This window comes from Dasypus novemcinctus, chromosome 13 (genome assembly GCF_030445035.2).
Source record: "Dasypus novemcinctus isolate mDasNov1 chromosome 13, mDasNov1.1.hap2, whole genome shotgun sequence".
In the NCBI taxonomy this organism is placed as follows: domain Eukaryota; kingdom Metazoa; phylum Chordata; class Mammalia; order Cingulata; family Dasypodidae; genus Dasypus; species Dasypus novemcinctus.
In genome coordinates, this window is record NC_080685.1 from 110,397,709 (window position 1) to 110,414,878 (window position 17,170).

The 17,170-nt window shown below is 48.9% G+C and overlaps 2 protein-coding genes across 2 annotated transcripts in view; one reads left to right on the forward strand and one right to left on the reverse strand.

The window, feature by feature from the left end:
- Positions 1-5,320, forward strand: part of DISP1 (dispatched RND transporter family member 1) — a 223,307-nt gene extending 217,987 nt beyond the window's left edge. Inside the window, 2 exon segments of the mRNA XM_058275262.2 lie at positions 1,629-4,922; positions 4,924-5,320. Of these exon segments, the coding sequence (XP_058131245.1) occupies positions 1,629-4,922; positions 4,924-5,265 (3,636 nt within the window). The 3' untranslated portion in view covers positions 5,266-5,320.
- Positions 5,321-15,393: 10,073 nt separating this feature from the next.
- LOC131280823 (collagen alpha-2(I) chain-like) lies at positions 15,394-16,702 on the reverse strand. Its single transcript, XM_058309339.1, has 2 exons — positions 16,443-16,702; positions 15,394-15,997 (listed from the first exon to the last, which is right to left on the reverse strand). Exons 1-2 carry the CDS (start codon positions 16,700-16,702, stop codon positions 15,394-15,396), a joined length of 864 nt encoding a protein of 287 aa, XP_058165322.1.
- Between the last annotated feature and the right edge of the window lie 468 nt (positions 16,703-17,170).

Consider the following 17,170-nt stretch of genomic DNA (forward strand, 5'->3'; position numbering starts at 1 on the left):
CATATTGAAGCATTATCACTAACCATGGTCTGTAGTTTATATTATGGTTTACATTTTGCACCACATAATTTTATAGGTTTTGACAATATGTGTAATGGCCTGAATCTGTCATTGCAATGTCATGCAGAACAATTCCAGTGTCCCAAAAATGCCCCATATTATACCTATTCTTCCCTCTCCCTCCCCTCAGAACCTCTGGTGACACTGTCTTTATATCTGTTACAAGTACTTACATTACTAGAATAATAATAAGTCTACTTTAGTCCATAATTGCATTCCCCTCTTATTATAATAATTCATTCCTCAGTCTTGTGGATTTTGGGATGGTGATGTCCACTCTGCTTCCAACTGAGAGGGGGCTCAGATCTTATGGGGCAGATGGATGGAATTGTCTTGCTTGCAGTTATAGGTATTCTCTGTTTTGGGGGGATGGGAGTTGTCCATCATCATCCTTCTGTTAGCTGTCCTGGGTGAGTCCAGTGAACTGGAGAGGAGGTGTTGGCTGCAACTCTGCTGAGATTCGGGGCTCAGCCAGCACATGAACAGCTGGAATATTTAAATCTCTGGGGCATATATTTAATGGGTATAGGGCTAATGCTAATGAATTTTTTTTTTTTGCATTGTGCCTTTTATCACTTTAAGATCTGTTATCTTTTATGTGTATTGGCAGTTTCTTCTGAGAGTCCCACTAGTGTCTTATTTTCTCACTTTATTTTCAAAGAAGCTTTAGGTCACAGAAAAATCACATAGAAATTATAGGGGATTCCCATATGCCCCACCCCCCCTCACATTTTTCCCTATTAATAGCATCTTACATGAGGATTATACATTTGTTAAAATTGAAGAAAAAATATTGAAGCATTGCTACTAACCGTGGGCAGTGGTTTATTTTACGGTTTACATTTTCCACCATACATGCCCTAAAAATGCCCAGTGTTCCACCTGCTCTTCTTTGCCCTACCCCCTGGGACCTATGGCAACCACTAAGTTTCAGTTTTTCAAGAATAAGGTTCATAGTTACATGCACTAATATTGAAGGCATGGATTGTTTATGTTTATTTATAATATTGTTTATTGTGGCCAGAGTCACTTTTTGACTCTCCTGACAGTTTTCTAAGTTACTAATCTTTGCTTCCAACCAAATTGATTGAGATATAATACTTTTGTCACCAAAATGTTTATGCTGGTAACCGGAGATTTTAGGCAAAGCTACAAATTTGTTTTATGTATCAATTAATTAATCTATCAATCTCATAGGTATACATACATCTGCTTCACAACCTATCTCCTTTATTGCTTTTTAAAGTGATTTTTAAAAGGCTTGTTTACTAAATAAGCGTTAATTGCGTCTCCTTTTTTAAACCTAACAAGCATTGATTGGGGTTGTTTCACAGGTAAATGTCATCCCCAAACAATAGTCTGTTGTTCAAAATAAAGTAAACCTAGAAAGTACCCTGCAATTGAGATAGTTTTGGGGAGAAAGCTCACCTTGTCCTCAAATGACATAATTTAAGAGGATGGTCATTTAACCTCTGTAACTTGCCCCATCCTTCAAGACCTCCTCAGCTGAGACTTTCCAGGGACCTGATTTGAAACTCCACTTCTTCTGCATGTCTGTGTCTCTGCAGATCAGATCTCATCCTCAGTTTGGTGATCTGTGTCAGAGGACCACTGCCGCTTCCTGCTGCCCCAGCTGGACTCTGGGAAACTACATTGCCATTCTGAACAATCGATCGTCCTGTCAGAAGATTGGCGAGCGAGACGTTTCTCACACCTTGAAGCTGCTTCGGACCTGTTCCAAACACTACCAGAATGGCACTCTGGGGCCAGACTGCTGGGACATGGCGGCCAGAAGGAAGGACCAGCTCAAGTGCACCAATGTGCCTCGGAAATGTACCAAGTACAACGCCGTGTACCAGATCCTCCATTACTTGGTAGACAAAGACTTTCTGGCTCCCAAGGCGGCTGAGTACTCCATGCCAGCTCTGAAGTACAGCATGCTCTTCTCTCCCACCGAGAAAGGAGAAAGCATGATGGACATTTATTTGGACAACTTTGAAAACTGGAACTCTTCTGACGGCGTCACCACCATCACCGGGATTGAGTTTGGCATCAAACACAGTTTGTTTCAAGATTATCTTCTAATGGATACTGTGTATCCTGCCATAGCCATTGTGATTGTCCTTGTAGTCATGTGTGTCTACACGAAGTCCATGTTTATCACTCTGATGACAATGTTTGCCATAATCAGTTCCTTGATTGTTTCCTATTTTCTCTATCGCGTAGTATTTAACTTTGAATTTTTCCCTTTTATGAACCTCACTGCACTCATTATTTTAGTTGGAATTGGAGCAGATGATGCTTTTGTCTTGTGTGATGTTTGGAACTACACCAAGTTTGACAAGCCTCACGCCGAAACTTCAGAAACAGTGAGCATCACCCTGCAACATGCTGCCCTCTCCATGTTCGTCACCAGTTTTACCACTGCAGCGGCCTTCTATGCTAACTATGTTAGCAATATTACTGCCATCCGATGCTTTGGGGTTTATGCGGGAACAGCTATATTGGTGAATTATGTTTTGATGGTCACCTGGCTTCCGGCAGTTGTTGTACTACATGAGCGGTATCTTCTCAACATATTCAGTTGCTTCCGAAAGCCCCAGCAGCAAATATATGATAACAAAAGCTGTTGGACGGTGGCTTGCCAGAAGTGCCACAAAGTAATTTTTGCCATTTCAGAAGCATCTCGAATTTTCTTTGAAAAAGTATTGCCATGCATTGTCATCAAGTTTCGCTACCTTTGGCTGTTCTGGTTCCTTGCCTTAACTGTAGGTGGGGCCTACATAGTGTGTATAAATCCAAAGATGAAACTGCCCTCATTGGAGCTGTCGGAGTTCCAGGTGTTCAGGTCGTCTCACCCTTTTGAACGGTATGATGCGGAGTACAAAAAGCTCTTCATGTTTGAACGTGTTCACCACGGAGAGGAACTCCACATGCCCATCACCGTGATCTGGGGCGTGTCCCCGGAAGACAACGGCAATCCGCTCAATCCCAAGAGTAAAGGGAAGCTGACCTTAGACAGCAGTTTTAACATTGCGAGCCCAGCTTCCCAGGTCTGGATTTTGCATTTCTGCCAGAAACTGAGAAATCAGACATTCTTCTACCAGACTGATGAGCAGGACTTCACCAGCTGCTTCATTGAGACCTTCAAGCAGTGGATGGAAAACCAGGACTGCGATGAGCCGTGCTGCAGCCACTGGAGCTTCCCCTACAAGCAAGAGATCTTCGAGCTGTGCATCAAGAGAGCCATCATGGAGCTGGAAAGAAGTACGGGCTACCATTTGGACAGCAAAACCCCAGGCCCAAGGTTCGATATCAACGACACTATCAGGGCAGTAGTGCTAGAGTTCCAAAGCACCTACCTCTTCACCCTGGCTTATGAAAAGATGCACCAGTTTTATAAAGAGGTGGACTCGTGGATTTCAAATGAGCTGACCTCCGCACCAGAGGGCCTGAGCAAGGGCTGGTTTGTCAGCAGCCTGGAGTTCTATGACCTTCAGGACAGCCTCTCCGACGGCACCCTCGTCGCCATGGGCCTCTCGGTCGCCGTGGCCTTTAGCGTGATGCTGCTCACCACCTGGAACATCATCATAAGCCTGTACGCCATCATTTCCATCGCTGGAACGATATTTGTTACCGTTGGCTCTCTCGTCCTGCTGGGCTGGGAGCTCAACGTGTTGGAGTCCGTCACCATTTCCGTTGCCGTCGGCTTGTCTGTGGACTTTGCTGTCCATTACGGGGTTGCCTACCGCTTAGCTCCAGACCCCGACCGCGAAGGGAAGGTCATCTTCTCTCTCAGCCGCATGGGCTCTGCGATTGCAATGGCGGCCCTGACCACCTTCGTGGCCGGGGCCATGATGATGCCCTCCACGGTGCTGGCCTACACCCAGCTCGGCACCTTCATGATGCTCATCATGTGCATCAGCTGGGCTTTCGCCACCTTCTTCTTCCAGTGCATGTGCCGGTGCCTTGGCCCACAGGGGGCCTGTGGTCAGATCCCTTTACCTAAGAGACTACAGTGCAGTGCCTTTTCCCACGCCTTGTCTGCAAGTCCCGGTGACAAGGGGCAAAGCAAAGCGCATAACATCAGTGCATATCACTTGGACCCCAGGGGCCAGAAATCTGAAATGGAGCACGAGTTCTATGAATTAGAGCCTCTGGCATCCCACAGCTGTAATTCTTCTGAGAAGACCGCTTATGAAGAGACCCACGTCTGCTCTGAACTTTTCAACAGCCAAGCAAAGAGTTTAGGGGTGCCTGTGTGTGCCACTTACAGCAGTGAACGAAACAAAAGCCCCAGAAGTGAGGCTGACTCGGCCTTGTTACAGGCCTCCCCGGAACAACACACCATGTGTCAGCTCTTCTCTCTGAATCAGAGGTGTCGCTGCCCGAATGCCTACCAACCCTTGACGTATGGCCTGCACCCCTGCCAGCAGTTGGGTGACTGCTTGTGCCACCCGTGCGCGCCCACTGCCAGCGGCTTTGTCCAGATTCAGAACGGCATAGCCCCTCTGCAGGCGGCACGCCAAGCCCCTGACGGCTTTGTGCACCCCATCCCACACTTCCACCAGTGCCCCTGCCTACAGGGCAGAGCGAAGCCACCCGGAATACAGAATTCTCTGCCTAGGAATTTTTTTCTTCACCCAGTCCAGCACATTCAGACCCAAGAAAAAACTGGTAAGACCAGTGTACACAGTCTTCAGAGCATAGAAGAGCATCTTCCGAAGGTGGCAGAGCCCTCCTCATCTGTCTGCAGAAGTGCTGGGTCTTTACTAAAAGCATGTTGTGATCCTGAGACTAGCCAAAGAGATCTCTGTAAAACTAGAGACATCGGGAAGGTGGAGGGTAACGGAGGGACCGAATCAGAGGGACAAAGCAGAAAGGAAAGTGGGGTTGAGCTTGTCACAGACTGATGTCATTGCGAACTCAGAACATTTAAATCAGTGTGCACCAAAATTTATATTTACCAGTTTCACAGGGCAGGCTGGTTGCGTGAACTGCCCAAACAATGCACAAAGTTGTGGCAGAATTGTGAGAGTGAAGTGCAGTTCTGTGGACTGTCAGATGCCAAGCATTGAAGCCAGTGTGCCTGCTGAATCAACACATTCAGAACTTTCTGGTGAAAGTTTGTTCATAAAACACTTTAATAAATATAGCATTAAATTCAGAGCCAGTGCCTCAATTGTTCTTTCAAAATGGAAGTGAAACCCGGAAGTTTAGAAAGCCCCAAAATACAGAAACAAAGCAACAAACAAACTTTGTTAAAAGTTATGGAATATAGAACAAACCTCAGTGAATGAATGCATGCATCTAATGAGAGTCAGGTGATTATTGGACTTTTTTTTCTTTCAAAACATACTGTTGTGTTTTTACATTTATAGCCAGCTTGAAAAATAATTCTCTCACTATTCTCCCACACCAGTAAATCAGAGGTTTAGAGTATGAAATACCCAGGAGTTCCAGTTCTCCTGGGCAGTCCTGTTTACCTCATACCCTTGTTCTGGTGCACTAGGCTGGCAGGAGCCGGAACTTGTGATTGCTCACCATAAATGCTAGGAATGGCCCTAGTTTTAATAGAGCCACTTCATTTGGGCTCCCAGAACTAAATAACATAATATTTTACATTTTTTGGTGAGGCCTCATTCAAAAATTCACAAGTATTTTAATCATGCCTTCTACCTGTCCGTATAAGTAGACATTACATGAGGCCAATGACCCATTTAAATCCCAATTGGTATTTTTTTCCACTTTAGCCAAAATTTACGTTTGTATTGTTATCTTTTAACGCAGGAGTCATGGCCATATCCTCACGTCAGGTAGCAATTACGTTAGTGCCACAGGAAGAAGAGCCAGAGTGAGGATCCAGAACAGTGCCAAACTTCATAGGATTTGTTGCATGTTTTGAAAGGTGGGTCCTGGTCCCTGGAAGCATTCAGTGTACAGGAACTTGTTCTATGAAAATTTTTGCTTCCCTCTCTGTCCCTAAGGGAGCATGTTCTTTCTCCTGTGTTTTGGTGAGCTAAAAAGCAGGGTAAAGACTTGTAAGGTCACTCCATTGTGCAGCCGACACCTGCAAACGGTGGGCCTTAGGCAGTGTCTAAAGTGGCCCTTGGGCGTCTTAGGTTAGCTCGGTCTACAGGGATTGTCTGCTGGAACTTGCTTTCTGAGTAGGACTTCAGAAGACTAGCCCTTACAGCAGGGGTCACCTGATGCTAGTGCACCACAGTCCCGTGGCGGGAGGTCAGCTGGGTCTGCTGTCCTGTGCTTCTGCCTCAGGTCCGATCCCCTGGAGAAAACTAGTGAAAATATGTTTCGAAATATTTTGTTCTTTTCAAAAGTTACAGGTGTTTTTTTTCCTCAGAATAGTTTTCAAATTAGGTCTGCATATTATTTTAGGGCCTGTGAAAAGCCGTGTGGAGTTGGATCTTACGGGTCATTGAATCCAACTCACCCCCACAAACTGCATTCCTGTTAAGTGGCTTTTCCAGCTTTTGCTTGACTACTGCTGTGACAAGTAACTTATTACATGTCCACCTTGGTTGAACTTTTGTCCTGTGGCTTTTCTACCACTTGGTCTTCCTTCTGTTCCTAAAGCGGAAACAAACATCTCTGATCTTTCTGCCACATGGTAGCCCTTCCGATATTTGAAAAACAGTCATCGTATCCTCCTACTCATACCCCAGTTCACTCAATTGTTCTTGCCTGATTGAGCAATTAATCGTCTCCTCTGGATAAATAAGTGTGTTGAATTCCTCCTCCAAGTGCAGTGCCCAAAACAGACTCTGACGCATCCCAGGAGGATGGCCAGCCCCAAGATTGGTTGGTACTCCTGTTAATTCACTTAGAGATGGAAATAACTTTGGCTCAAGTATTACAGCAGACTTGATTGCAGTTTAGAGGGAACTAAAACCACTAGGCCTCTCACATGGACTTCTGCCAAGCTGCCTCTTCAAACCAGTTAGTGTCTACACTGAAATTCAAAACCTTGTATTCTATTTTCCTTCCCATTGCACTTAATTCTGTTAGATAAGTGAGAAGAAACGGGGAGAAGGGAACACTGAAAATAACACCCAACACTACATTCTTTTAATCTTCTGAGATTTATAACCATAAAGTGAAAATTTAGTGGCCCCAAAATGTTTTCTTTGTTGGGCACAGACACTAAGCACAAGAGGAGACACAAACTTCTTTACAGATGGTCTAATGTGGAAGACATTCGTATGAGTTAAATGTCATTTAATTAGTAAATAAAACCTGGAATTGGGAGCAGACGTGGCTCGAGCAGTTGAGCACCTGTGTCCCACGTGGGTTCGGTTCCCAGTGCCTCCTAAAACAAACAAACAGCAGACAAATGGAAATAAACCCAGGGGAGCCTCTGTGGCTCAGTGGCTGAGCGCTGGCTTCCCACATACGAGGTGCCAGGTGCAATCCCCGGCCCCGGTACCTCAAAAAAGACGACAAAACAAAGCCAACCAACCGAGAAAACTGGAATGAAAGGAACTTATTAGGAGGTGCACCTCAAGGCTTTCCCCTCCCCTGGCCCCCTCCCAGGCTGCTGCTCACAGATCTTCTATCAAACTGCTCTTGCTTGCCCAGAGGAGGCTGGAGGGGCCTTTCCCCCAGCCCTCCCTCATTACCTTGCACCTTGAATGTGCCCGTGAGCCCTTTCCGTATTTATTTTTATATAAGGACTTTGAATGGACTATTTCCCTTTTACATGCAGGGGTATTTTAACAATTCATGGGTCGCTAAAGCCATACATATGTATGTTTATATATATATATGTTTATATATATATTCCTCATTACTAGGTGATAAAGGATCATTACTTCTAGTTGTTTCAGAAAAAAATTCCTCCAGTGTTGTCTTCTAGATCATCTGTAAAACAGAGAAGAGGTTAAATTTCACATAGGGGAAAAAGCCCTTTCCCCCCACTGCTGAAGTATCTGTTACTGGGAAGGAATTTGATTTGGGGAAGGATTTGCATATCATCTGTTTCTGCAAGGAAGAAAGCAGGCAGTCTCGGGAAGGTGGCAGAAGGCAGCCAGGGCTTTCCTTACTTTAATATTGTGGGATGCTTTCTGTCTATCCAAATGGCTTTTCCTTTGAGATTTTGAGTCCTTGTTACCAAATTTGTTCCTGACTTCTTCCTTGCAAGGTCGCTTTTTAAATCCGTATTTGATTGAAAACGTGGAATAGGCCAAAAACTAGACATTTTTCACAGAGAAGAGCTGTGTTGTTTGAAATAACTCCATGACTTCATCTGTGTATATTCATTTCTCGTGTGGAATTACTGTAAAACGCACCTCCTAAAACAATATTCCTTAAAGTTATGCTAAGCTGCTATTAAATTTCATTACAATAATGTATTATGCCTCAGCCTCAGTCATCCTGAAAGTTAAAACTTTTGCTACCGGCAATCTGAATAGTGGGCTTACAGATGTGGCCTTAAAGAAGATTAGGCAATGTTCCTGTTTGACACTGTCTCACATGTAAACCATCTCTCTGCCAGCAGTTACAACAGTTTCTCAATGAAGTATAAGGAAACAATGACTTTGAAAACAGCTGTATCTTTTCACTTTAATGAGAGTCATTCCAAAAGAAAAAAAATCAAACCTGTTAAAAAAAAAAATCCAAAGACTCAGTTGGGATTTTTTCATAAAGTTCATGTACAGCCTTAGAAGTAGAAACTTATTGAAATCCTGATTTTTTTTGTTTTTAATGCAGAAGGAACTGACGTTGTATTCAGTTATGCTTTATACCATATAGGGCCTTTCCAAAATGTTTGTTGGCTTTAATTTTTTAATCTCTGATTGTTATTTTATTAATTTACGAGGTCTTTTTGTAAAAAGGCCACTTTCACTAATGCTTTAATTTTGTGTACTGAGGTTTCATATCTCTGCATAAAATATATAGGAAAAAAGATAGTAAGAAATATCCATAGCATAGATAAAATCATATGCCTTTTGTTCTTAATGTTTTAACTGCCCTAATTTTGGAATTTTTGTGGGGGGAAAAAAATGGTCATTTCTCTTTTAATTAGCTTTGAAAAACAAAGCACACAGGCAAGAACCGCTCACTAAATAGCCAGGACCGATAGCGAGTTTCCTTTAGCTCCCCTGAGGCATCAGTTACAGCGCGGCACTGGCCACAGAAATGCCGCTAGGACACAGTGTAGTACTTCGTGGAGCCTGGTGGACACTTGTTGCACAAACATATGCTTTCCTGGAATAAAACAACCATGTTCTGCATTCAGAAGTCATCATCCTAGCCTGGACATTGTTCAGGGATTTTTTTAGGTAACCTCGAGATCCATATACATTTTATTTTGAGGAAGAAGACAGTCAATTGCCCAACTTGTTAAGAGAAACTCTGCAAAGCATGTGCTCTCTTCTGAGGGCATTTAAGCCAACATTTGAAATACCAGTCAACACTGCCACCATTCTCACCCAACACTAAAATGGGACGTGTTTCCTGACTCTTTTGGTGCCTGAATTAATGACTGATGCCCTGACCTGTGACCATCCCAGGGAAGCAGGAGTTGAACTTCATGTTCTCACGTTAGCTAGAAGAGTTCAGCTTGGACGTTCACCCTTTCTAACCCTGTGCGTTTTTTCACATGTCTTTCTGTAATGTAATCTACACCTTTTAAAAATGAAGGGCAGATGATTCTCAGCAAGCAGTGTTTTCCTTTGGAATCCAATAAGGTTCTTATGAGAGGTGGTTTTTAATTTGAGAAAGTGATGATCAAAGTAAAATTTGCTTAACCTCTATCCTCTAATTGGACATTCTGATCAATGAATTAGACTTCAGCTTTGCACTGTTTAAAGAGGAAAGGATTTGCTAAGTAAACCAGTAATGTAAACAAGATTACAAAGAGCCCATTTAGAACTGTCTGGAGTTTAGAAAGACCACTACTACTGCCTTTGCAAATCTCATTTTAAAAAGGACTGTTAGGATTATCTCTACGCAAAACTTGACCAGATGTTTCCCATACTAGTTGAAAAAATGATTAAGCAGCAGCTCTTCAACACGTGGTCTTTCTCTGACGCGCCACCCCCACCACGAGAGCCATCACTCAGCGCTGGGAATCCCCCTGGTCTGCAGGGTGACTTCTATTCTCTGTGCTCCGGCATCAGGGAGGCGCTTGATTCACTGTAGCCCTAAAGGGATGAGGTGTGTAAAGCCATGAGCTTCACCTGCTGACCTGCTGCGCAGACATCTGCGGGGAGGGCTGCAGGGGGCCAGCCTCCCTGGTACCCACCTTCACCACCATCTCTTCTCTAGAACTTCAGCTCTTTCTTTGCCTTTAGATAAGAGTGTATGTCTTATTAGTTGTCTATCAGATGGAAATAGAAGTTGCTGGATAATGCTATCACAGCTCCCTACTTGAATTTCTTTGTTCTACTCTGAAAAAGACGCTGGGCTCTGAAGAGCAGGTAGGGGAGAAATCCCTGCGGTGAACGACATCTCTGCCCAACAGAGCAAAGGCTGTAGCACTCCAGTAATTATCTACATGTCACATCAGAGAGTGAGCAGAGGGTAGAAAAGCCAACTTGGAGACCAAACTCAATCCATTCTCCAAATCAGAAAACCAATTTAGGCACAAATCCTGCTCTGGAAACAAAAGCTGAGTTTTCTCATCTGTAGGTTGACTGTTACAAACCACATGGGCGTGGGAGAATTCATCGGGAGCCGCTCCAGAGGCAGAGGGAAGGGCTTCTCTTCTCTGGGTCTTTTGTGTCATGTTTGGGTCTCGGGAGAATCAGGCTGCCCCGCTTTTTACCAGCAGCCTGGGCTCCCCTGCCGGGCACCCTCGGTACCTGCCTTGCTGGAACTCCCCAGCTCCACCGGCGTAGAGGGACGAGCTCTCGCGCCTCCTCTCAGGCGCCATGCACCCGCCACCCCGGGTTAGAACCGTCTGCTTACGCATGCGCCCCGTCCCCGCACTGCCGCTGGAGAGCAGGCTTCCCCCAGCCCCCTTCTGTGTTTAAGTGACGGGGCTTCCTGGGAAGCCCGCAGCCCTCGGCACTGCGACAGGCCTCTGGAGACACGGAGCCCCTGCCTTTGTGAAGGCTCCAGTCCTTCAAGGCCGGTCGCACCCCAGGGAAGGCTTTCCAGAGACTTTTCAACATGGGAGACGTGAAAAATATGGGAATTAGCATTCGGCAGTCCCAAGCGTTGTAGAAAGCACCCCTGTGGGAAGCAGGGCCCAAACCAAAACCAAACAGAACAAAGCCACAAGGGATTTGGAGTTTAAGAGACAAAAACCTAGGCTGATGAGCAAGACCTGCCACTTACTAGTACCTCAGCTTCCCCCTCTCTAAGCTAAAGCTGACGATCCCTACCTCACAGCGTTGCGAGCGTTAAATGAGACGAGGCATGTTGAGGAGCTTTATAAAACGCTGCTAGGTAAATAGTATCCCAATAATGCCATTCTTTTCTGTCCATTAAAGCACATCCTGCAAAGATCTGAGCAGGCCATCCTCTGTTAACCTATGCCATGTCCTAGCTATGCTATATATATATTTGCTTTAATTGCAAGTACCATATATAAATGTGTGTATATAAATGTATGTACAGATATGTGTTCAGTGTATATACTTGTTGCAAATGCTTCAATAATAAAAGCTTTATCCTACTCCAGTCTGTCTCTCCGTGACCATCACTGTTTTAAATAAGCTTTATTTACTTACATTCCAAAAGTTGTATCAATGTATTCATCCGCTATATTCCCAGTATCACAGAGGTACTTTTCTTCCAACTTTAAAAGCTAAATGTTTTTAAAGGTTATCCTTCATATTATGTTAGTAGGTTGTTTTTTAATAGTTTCCAAGTCATTTTTACATACATCCTCATTTAAATTTACACAATCCCCACTCTGAGTTGTCTGCTAATAAATTTTGAATGAACGAGTGAGGATGGATTGTTAAAGTAATCTGGGCACATGCTTTTTCCCCATTTTACAGATGAGGAAATTGCAGTCAAGGGATGTAATTTGATCATTCACTTGACAAATGCCAAGCGAGGTGTCCATGGCTTTGTCTACTCTAAACCTACCCTGTTTAAGTAATTTTTAAAATGGTCCATGACTCCTCGATATTGTCTTGATTTTAGCAGTCCATATGGCCGCTCTTCTGATACAGTTCTCCGCTAGCCTGACTCTTATTTAGTTTTTATTCAAGATGCAAATACATTTTTTCTTGTTTTAAAAATTTCAATTTATTTACGTGGATGTTTCCACATAATTTGTTCCATATTCATTTTGAGAGTCTCATAACACTCAGGGACTGAAAAGCCGAGCCTGAGACTGCAGTGGCTTCTGCCGTGATGCGCTGACCTGAAGAGGAAACGTTCAGAAAACGGTCGGACGCAGCGGACATTTCCCAGGCGATCCACTTTATTTGGTAATCCCTAACTTACAGTTTTGACTGACTTCCCTTTGATTTGTCTACACCCGTGTGTAGATTCACTCATTTATCCAGTAGATGTTTGCTGAGAGCCTGCACTGAGCCAGCTGCTGTCCCAGGGATTGGTGGTGCCAAGGTGCGACAGGCCTCCACCTCCAAGAGCCCAGGGCAGGAGGTGAGCCATTACAAAGACAAGTGAGTTCCTGGAAGAAGGAACACGTTTACAGCACACAGCACAGACAGAAGATTAATAGTTCTAACATACGTATCTAAATGAGAAGGAAACCCAATGGAAAAATGAGCAAATGATATAAACAGGCACTTTGTGGAAGAAGGACTACAAATGGCCAATCTACTCACTAGCTGACTTATCATTTTTAACCTACCATACTGGCGAAAAGCTTAAAGATGGGTAACATCCAGTGTTGGAGAGGAAGGGGTACTGTTTGGTTGAGTGAAAAGCAATACAGGGAAACGGACTTTGGCCCAGTGGTTAGGGCAGCCGTCTACCACATGGGAGGTCCAGGGCCTCCTTGACCCGTGTGGAGCTGGCCATGAGCAGTGCTGATGCGCGCAAGGAGTGCCCTGCCACGCAGGGGTGTCCCCCGCGTAGGGGAGCCCCACGCAAGGAGTGCGCCCGTGAGGAAAGCCGCCCAGCGCGAAAGAAAGTGCAGCCTGCCGAGGAATGGCGCCGCACACACGGAGAGCTGACACAGCAAGATGACGCAGCAAAAAGAAACACAGATTCCCGTGCTGCTGATAAGGATAGAAGCGGTCACAGAAGAGCACACAGTGAATGGACACAGAGAGCAGACAACTGGGGGGGGGGGGGGGGAAGGGGAGAGAAATAAAATAAAAAATAAATAAAATAAAAATCTTAAAAGAGAAAAAGACTGGTGGGGTTGCCCGGTGGCAGACGTCAGGGGTGAGGTCTCCGGCGTGGAGGGGCCTTGTGGGCTTGGTGAGTGACCCTGAGCATGAGCTGACCCGGGCAGGCCATGGACAGTGTGGACCAAATGGAGCGGGGGCGTCAGGAAGGAGGAGTCAGACCCCGCCGGCGGGCGCAGCTCCGAGCCAGCCCCAGCTGGGCACGCGCCAGGCGCGCCAGGCACCGAGGGCGCCGGCCAGCCACCGGACAGGGGCCTTGCGGACATGGAAAGACACAGCAAGGAGGGCTGGAGTCAGAGGAGGAATTTATTTTGTTGTTTTCTGTTTTTGTTTTACATTATGGTTTACATTTTAGACCAGACACTTTTATGAATTTTTGTTGAAATTTGACATGGCCTGCATCCATCACTGCGTGAACTTGCGGAGCACTTCCACTGCCCCCAGTTACCCCGTTTCCCTCTATTCTACTCCTCTCTCCCCCTCCCCTTGGGGCCCACAATGGCGACCAAGACTCACTGCGTGAAGGACCAGATTCACAGATACTTCCAGCAGTGCTGAGGGCTTGGCACACTAGTCTGTCCTCCCCCATTAGGTGTCACCTATGCTCTCGAGAGATGCCCTCCCCTCTGTTTGAGACCCTCAGGCCTCCCCAGGATGGGGGTACCCCTTCCCACACATTGTATGGGTCTCCACACAATGATATAAGACACTGTTAGAAGATGAGCACTCACACTCCCTAGGAGCCTGCCCCTGTGCCAGATGCCCCCCATTAAGCACCTTAAACAAGCATCCCTTTCTTATTATGTTTTTTCAGGTGAACGTGGGAGATTGTCAGGTATGTGGTTGAAACTATAATTTGAGAAATGTATTTTTAAGATTTATTTATTTATTCCCCACCCCCCATTTGCTTGCAGTCGCAGTCTGCTTTCTGTGTCTGTTCATTGTGTGCTTTCTGTGTCTACTTATCTTCTTTTAGGAGGCACCAGGAACCAAACCCGGGGCCTCCCATGTGGGAGGGGGACGCCCAATAGCTTGAGCAACCTCCGCTCCCTGCTTGTTGTGTCTCCTCCTTGTGTCTCCTCATTGTATCACCTCGTTGCGTTAGCTCATTGCATCAGCTCACCACACCAGCGTGTTGAGTAAACCTACCGTCTTGTTTGTCTTCTTTAGGAGGCACCAGGAACCAAACCTGGGACCTCCCGTGTGGGAGGCAGGCGCCCACCTGCTTGAGCCACATCTGCTCCCAGAAATTTTTGAATAAAGGTGAAAGGAATGGTTTGGAAAAGGAAAAAACAAATCAGCAACTTGTTAGCCTTGGAACACGTTAGGCTTGGAGGTGGGGTCGTTGGGAGAAAGAGCTGCTTTGTGTTGGAGAGGGCTGCCAGGGAAGGGGCATGTCCAAGGAGAAATGGGTGTCAGGTGCAGCAAGAGTGAAGGAAGAAGGTGCACCGAGACCCGAACCCAGCTCCGGCACCCGGCGCCTGCCTCGGGGCTCCCATTAGGCGGCCCCTCGCCCGGTGGAGCAGGGGCAGGCCCACCCACCGGCCCCGTGCATGCCACCCGCCACCCGAGTGCGGGGCAGCGCCTGCCGGCTCGCCCTCCCCTCCTCCAGGCTGGGAAGCCTCCCGTCCGTTTTCTAGAAGAACACGGCATTAAGCGTTGGGAGGGGAGGATGCTTGGGAGGTTCAAATTGGCTGCCCCGTGGGGAGATTAGAGCCGCTGCGGCCGGGACGGGCAGCGGGGAGGCTTTGGCGAGCCAGGCCAGGTTCCGAGGGCTGGTGAGGGCCCCACGGCTGCCCAGCGCCCGCAGCTCCTCCTAGCACCCCAGTTCCACCCCATCCAAGCACCGCCCTGGGGGCGGGCAGGTGGAAGAGCAGCCCGGGCTCACCCCACGCCCGACAGCCCTGGGTTTTCAGACAGCAGGGACGGGGGTCGGCCGGCCTGACCCTCCCCTCCACAGCCCCCCAGGTAAGGGCCAGGGGGCCAGGAGAGGCGCCTGCTGGGGCCCAGTTCTCCCAGCACCCAGGCCTTCCCTTCACTTTCCCTGGAGCCCTAGCCCCGGCCTTCCCTGGGGGTCTCTGGGTTGGGACAGAGCCATGGGGCTGCTGGGTGCCCGGGGCTGGCACCCAGGGCCTGCTAGGAGCACCTGCAGATAGGGGTCCTCAGGTGACCTCAGTCCTCGCGGGGGAGGCGGCAGGGAGCAGGGCTTCGACGGCCCCCGGCTGTCACGCCTGCTAGAGGAGACGGGTGGGCCCTTGTCAGGTTGCGGGCAAGAGCTCCCGTGCCCCGAGCCCCAGGCTCTCAAGCAGCCACCCCCGTCCCCTCGGGCACCGGCAGCGCCGGGCTCTCGGGCAGCCACTGCCGTCCCCTCGGGCACCGGCAGCGCCGGGCTCTCGGGCAGCCACCGCCGTCCGGGGTGGCGTCCCCTCGCCAGGCCAGCTCTGCGCAAACCCCGGTCGGGCCGGGCTGCGGGGCCCGGCGAGGCCTTTGACACGCTCCTGCTGCTCGCCGGCTCCCCAGGAGCGAGTGCGCGAGATGAGGGGCAGCACTGCGGCGAGACGCCTCGCTCGTCACAGGAAGGGACCCACAAAGGCCCGGAGACGGCGGGCGCCTGCCCAGGCCCGTGGCGTGTGTCGCGTCTGAGAACCCAGCCCGGCAGGGGCTGAACGCAGGCGGCCCCGGCTCTACTGAGGAAGCCGGCTGGGAAGCAAAGGCCTCCCTGACCCAGAAACAGCGCGCACAGGCCTCACCCAGACGCGCCTGCCTCACCCAGACGCGCCTGCCCCGCAGCCCCTCTGCTTCCCACGCCCCCCCCAGGAAGCCCCCTCCGCCCCCAGCAGCCCCCCATCCCTGCTTCCATGCTCCTGGTCTTTGGGCAGAGCCCTGTGCGTCCGAGGAGGTGCCCCCGAGGGCCGCCTGCAGAGTGAGCGCCAGGCCCGCGCTGGGCACGTGGCGCCCGCGGGCAGCCCTGAGCGCCCCTGGCCCGCCTGGTCAGATCTAGCAAGGAAAGCAGGGGCACCCCTAGGCTGCAGGGGTATCCTCTTTATCTGAAATTCAGACTGCACTGGGCACCCTGCATCTCACCTGGCAACCCTCCCGGTGCCCCCAGTGGAGCTGGTGGGGCAACGAACGCAAGGGCCAGACGGGGACGGGAACAGGAGCGCTGGCAAGACGAAGGGCAGGGGGAGCAGGGGCGGAGCAGGCCTGCCCATCTGGGCCGTGCTGGGGCGCGTCCTGCGTCTCCCCACGGGCCGGGCAGGGCACGGGCCGGCGCAGCTCTCGTGCCAGGGCGGGCTAGAAAGACCGCCACACGCTGGCTGGCCGGAGGGTGGTGAGAGCCCCATCACTGCTCTTGGCCGGCTACCTCAGGTCCCTAGGGGCCTGCTCTAAGGGGCCATCACTCCAGTCCGCCTCGGGCAAAGGCAGTGGATGTGACCTTCCTCAGAACTACTGAAAACAGTCAAGGGTGGCCTTAACTGGGCAAGCGCGAATGGAGAAAGCGCAGCTTCGGAAGCCTTCGAAGAAGCTCCCGGGGCCTTGCTGCCCCCCAGCCCCTGCACAGCGTGTGTGGGGGAAGGGTTGTGCTCCCCCCTTGGGCGCCAGCGCTGATGCAGAGGGAGCAGAGGGCCCTGGGCACCCAGGGGGCCGGGCGTGTCGGCGCCCGTCCAGCAAGCGGGAATTTGGGGGCATGCTGTGGGGAACGCTCAGCTTACCTCCCAGAGTTTATCCCGAGGGTGGAGAAGGGGCTGGCCCACAGCTGGCACCCCAGGAGGAAAACTAAGTGGAAACTGCTTTAAGTCCCTCAAGAGCTC

Excerpts from the sequence above, each read along its gene's own strand:
- LOC131280823 (XM_058309339.1), bottom strand. The coding sequence starts at position 16,702 with ATGGGGCTCTCACCACCCTCCGGCCAGCCAGCGTGTGGCGGTCTTTCT. Across the intron at positions 15,998-16,442 it reads GGCACCGGGAGGGTTGCCAG|ACGCGACACACGCCACGGGC; the intron begins GTGAGATGCAGG and ends CTGGGTTCTCAG.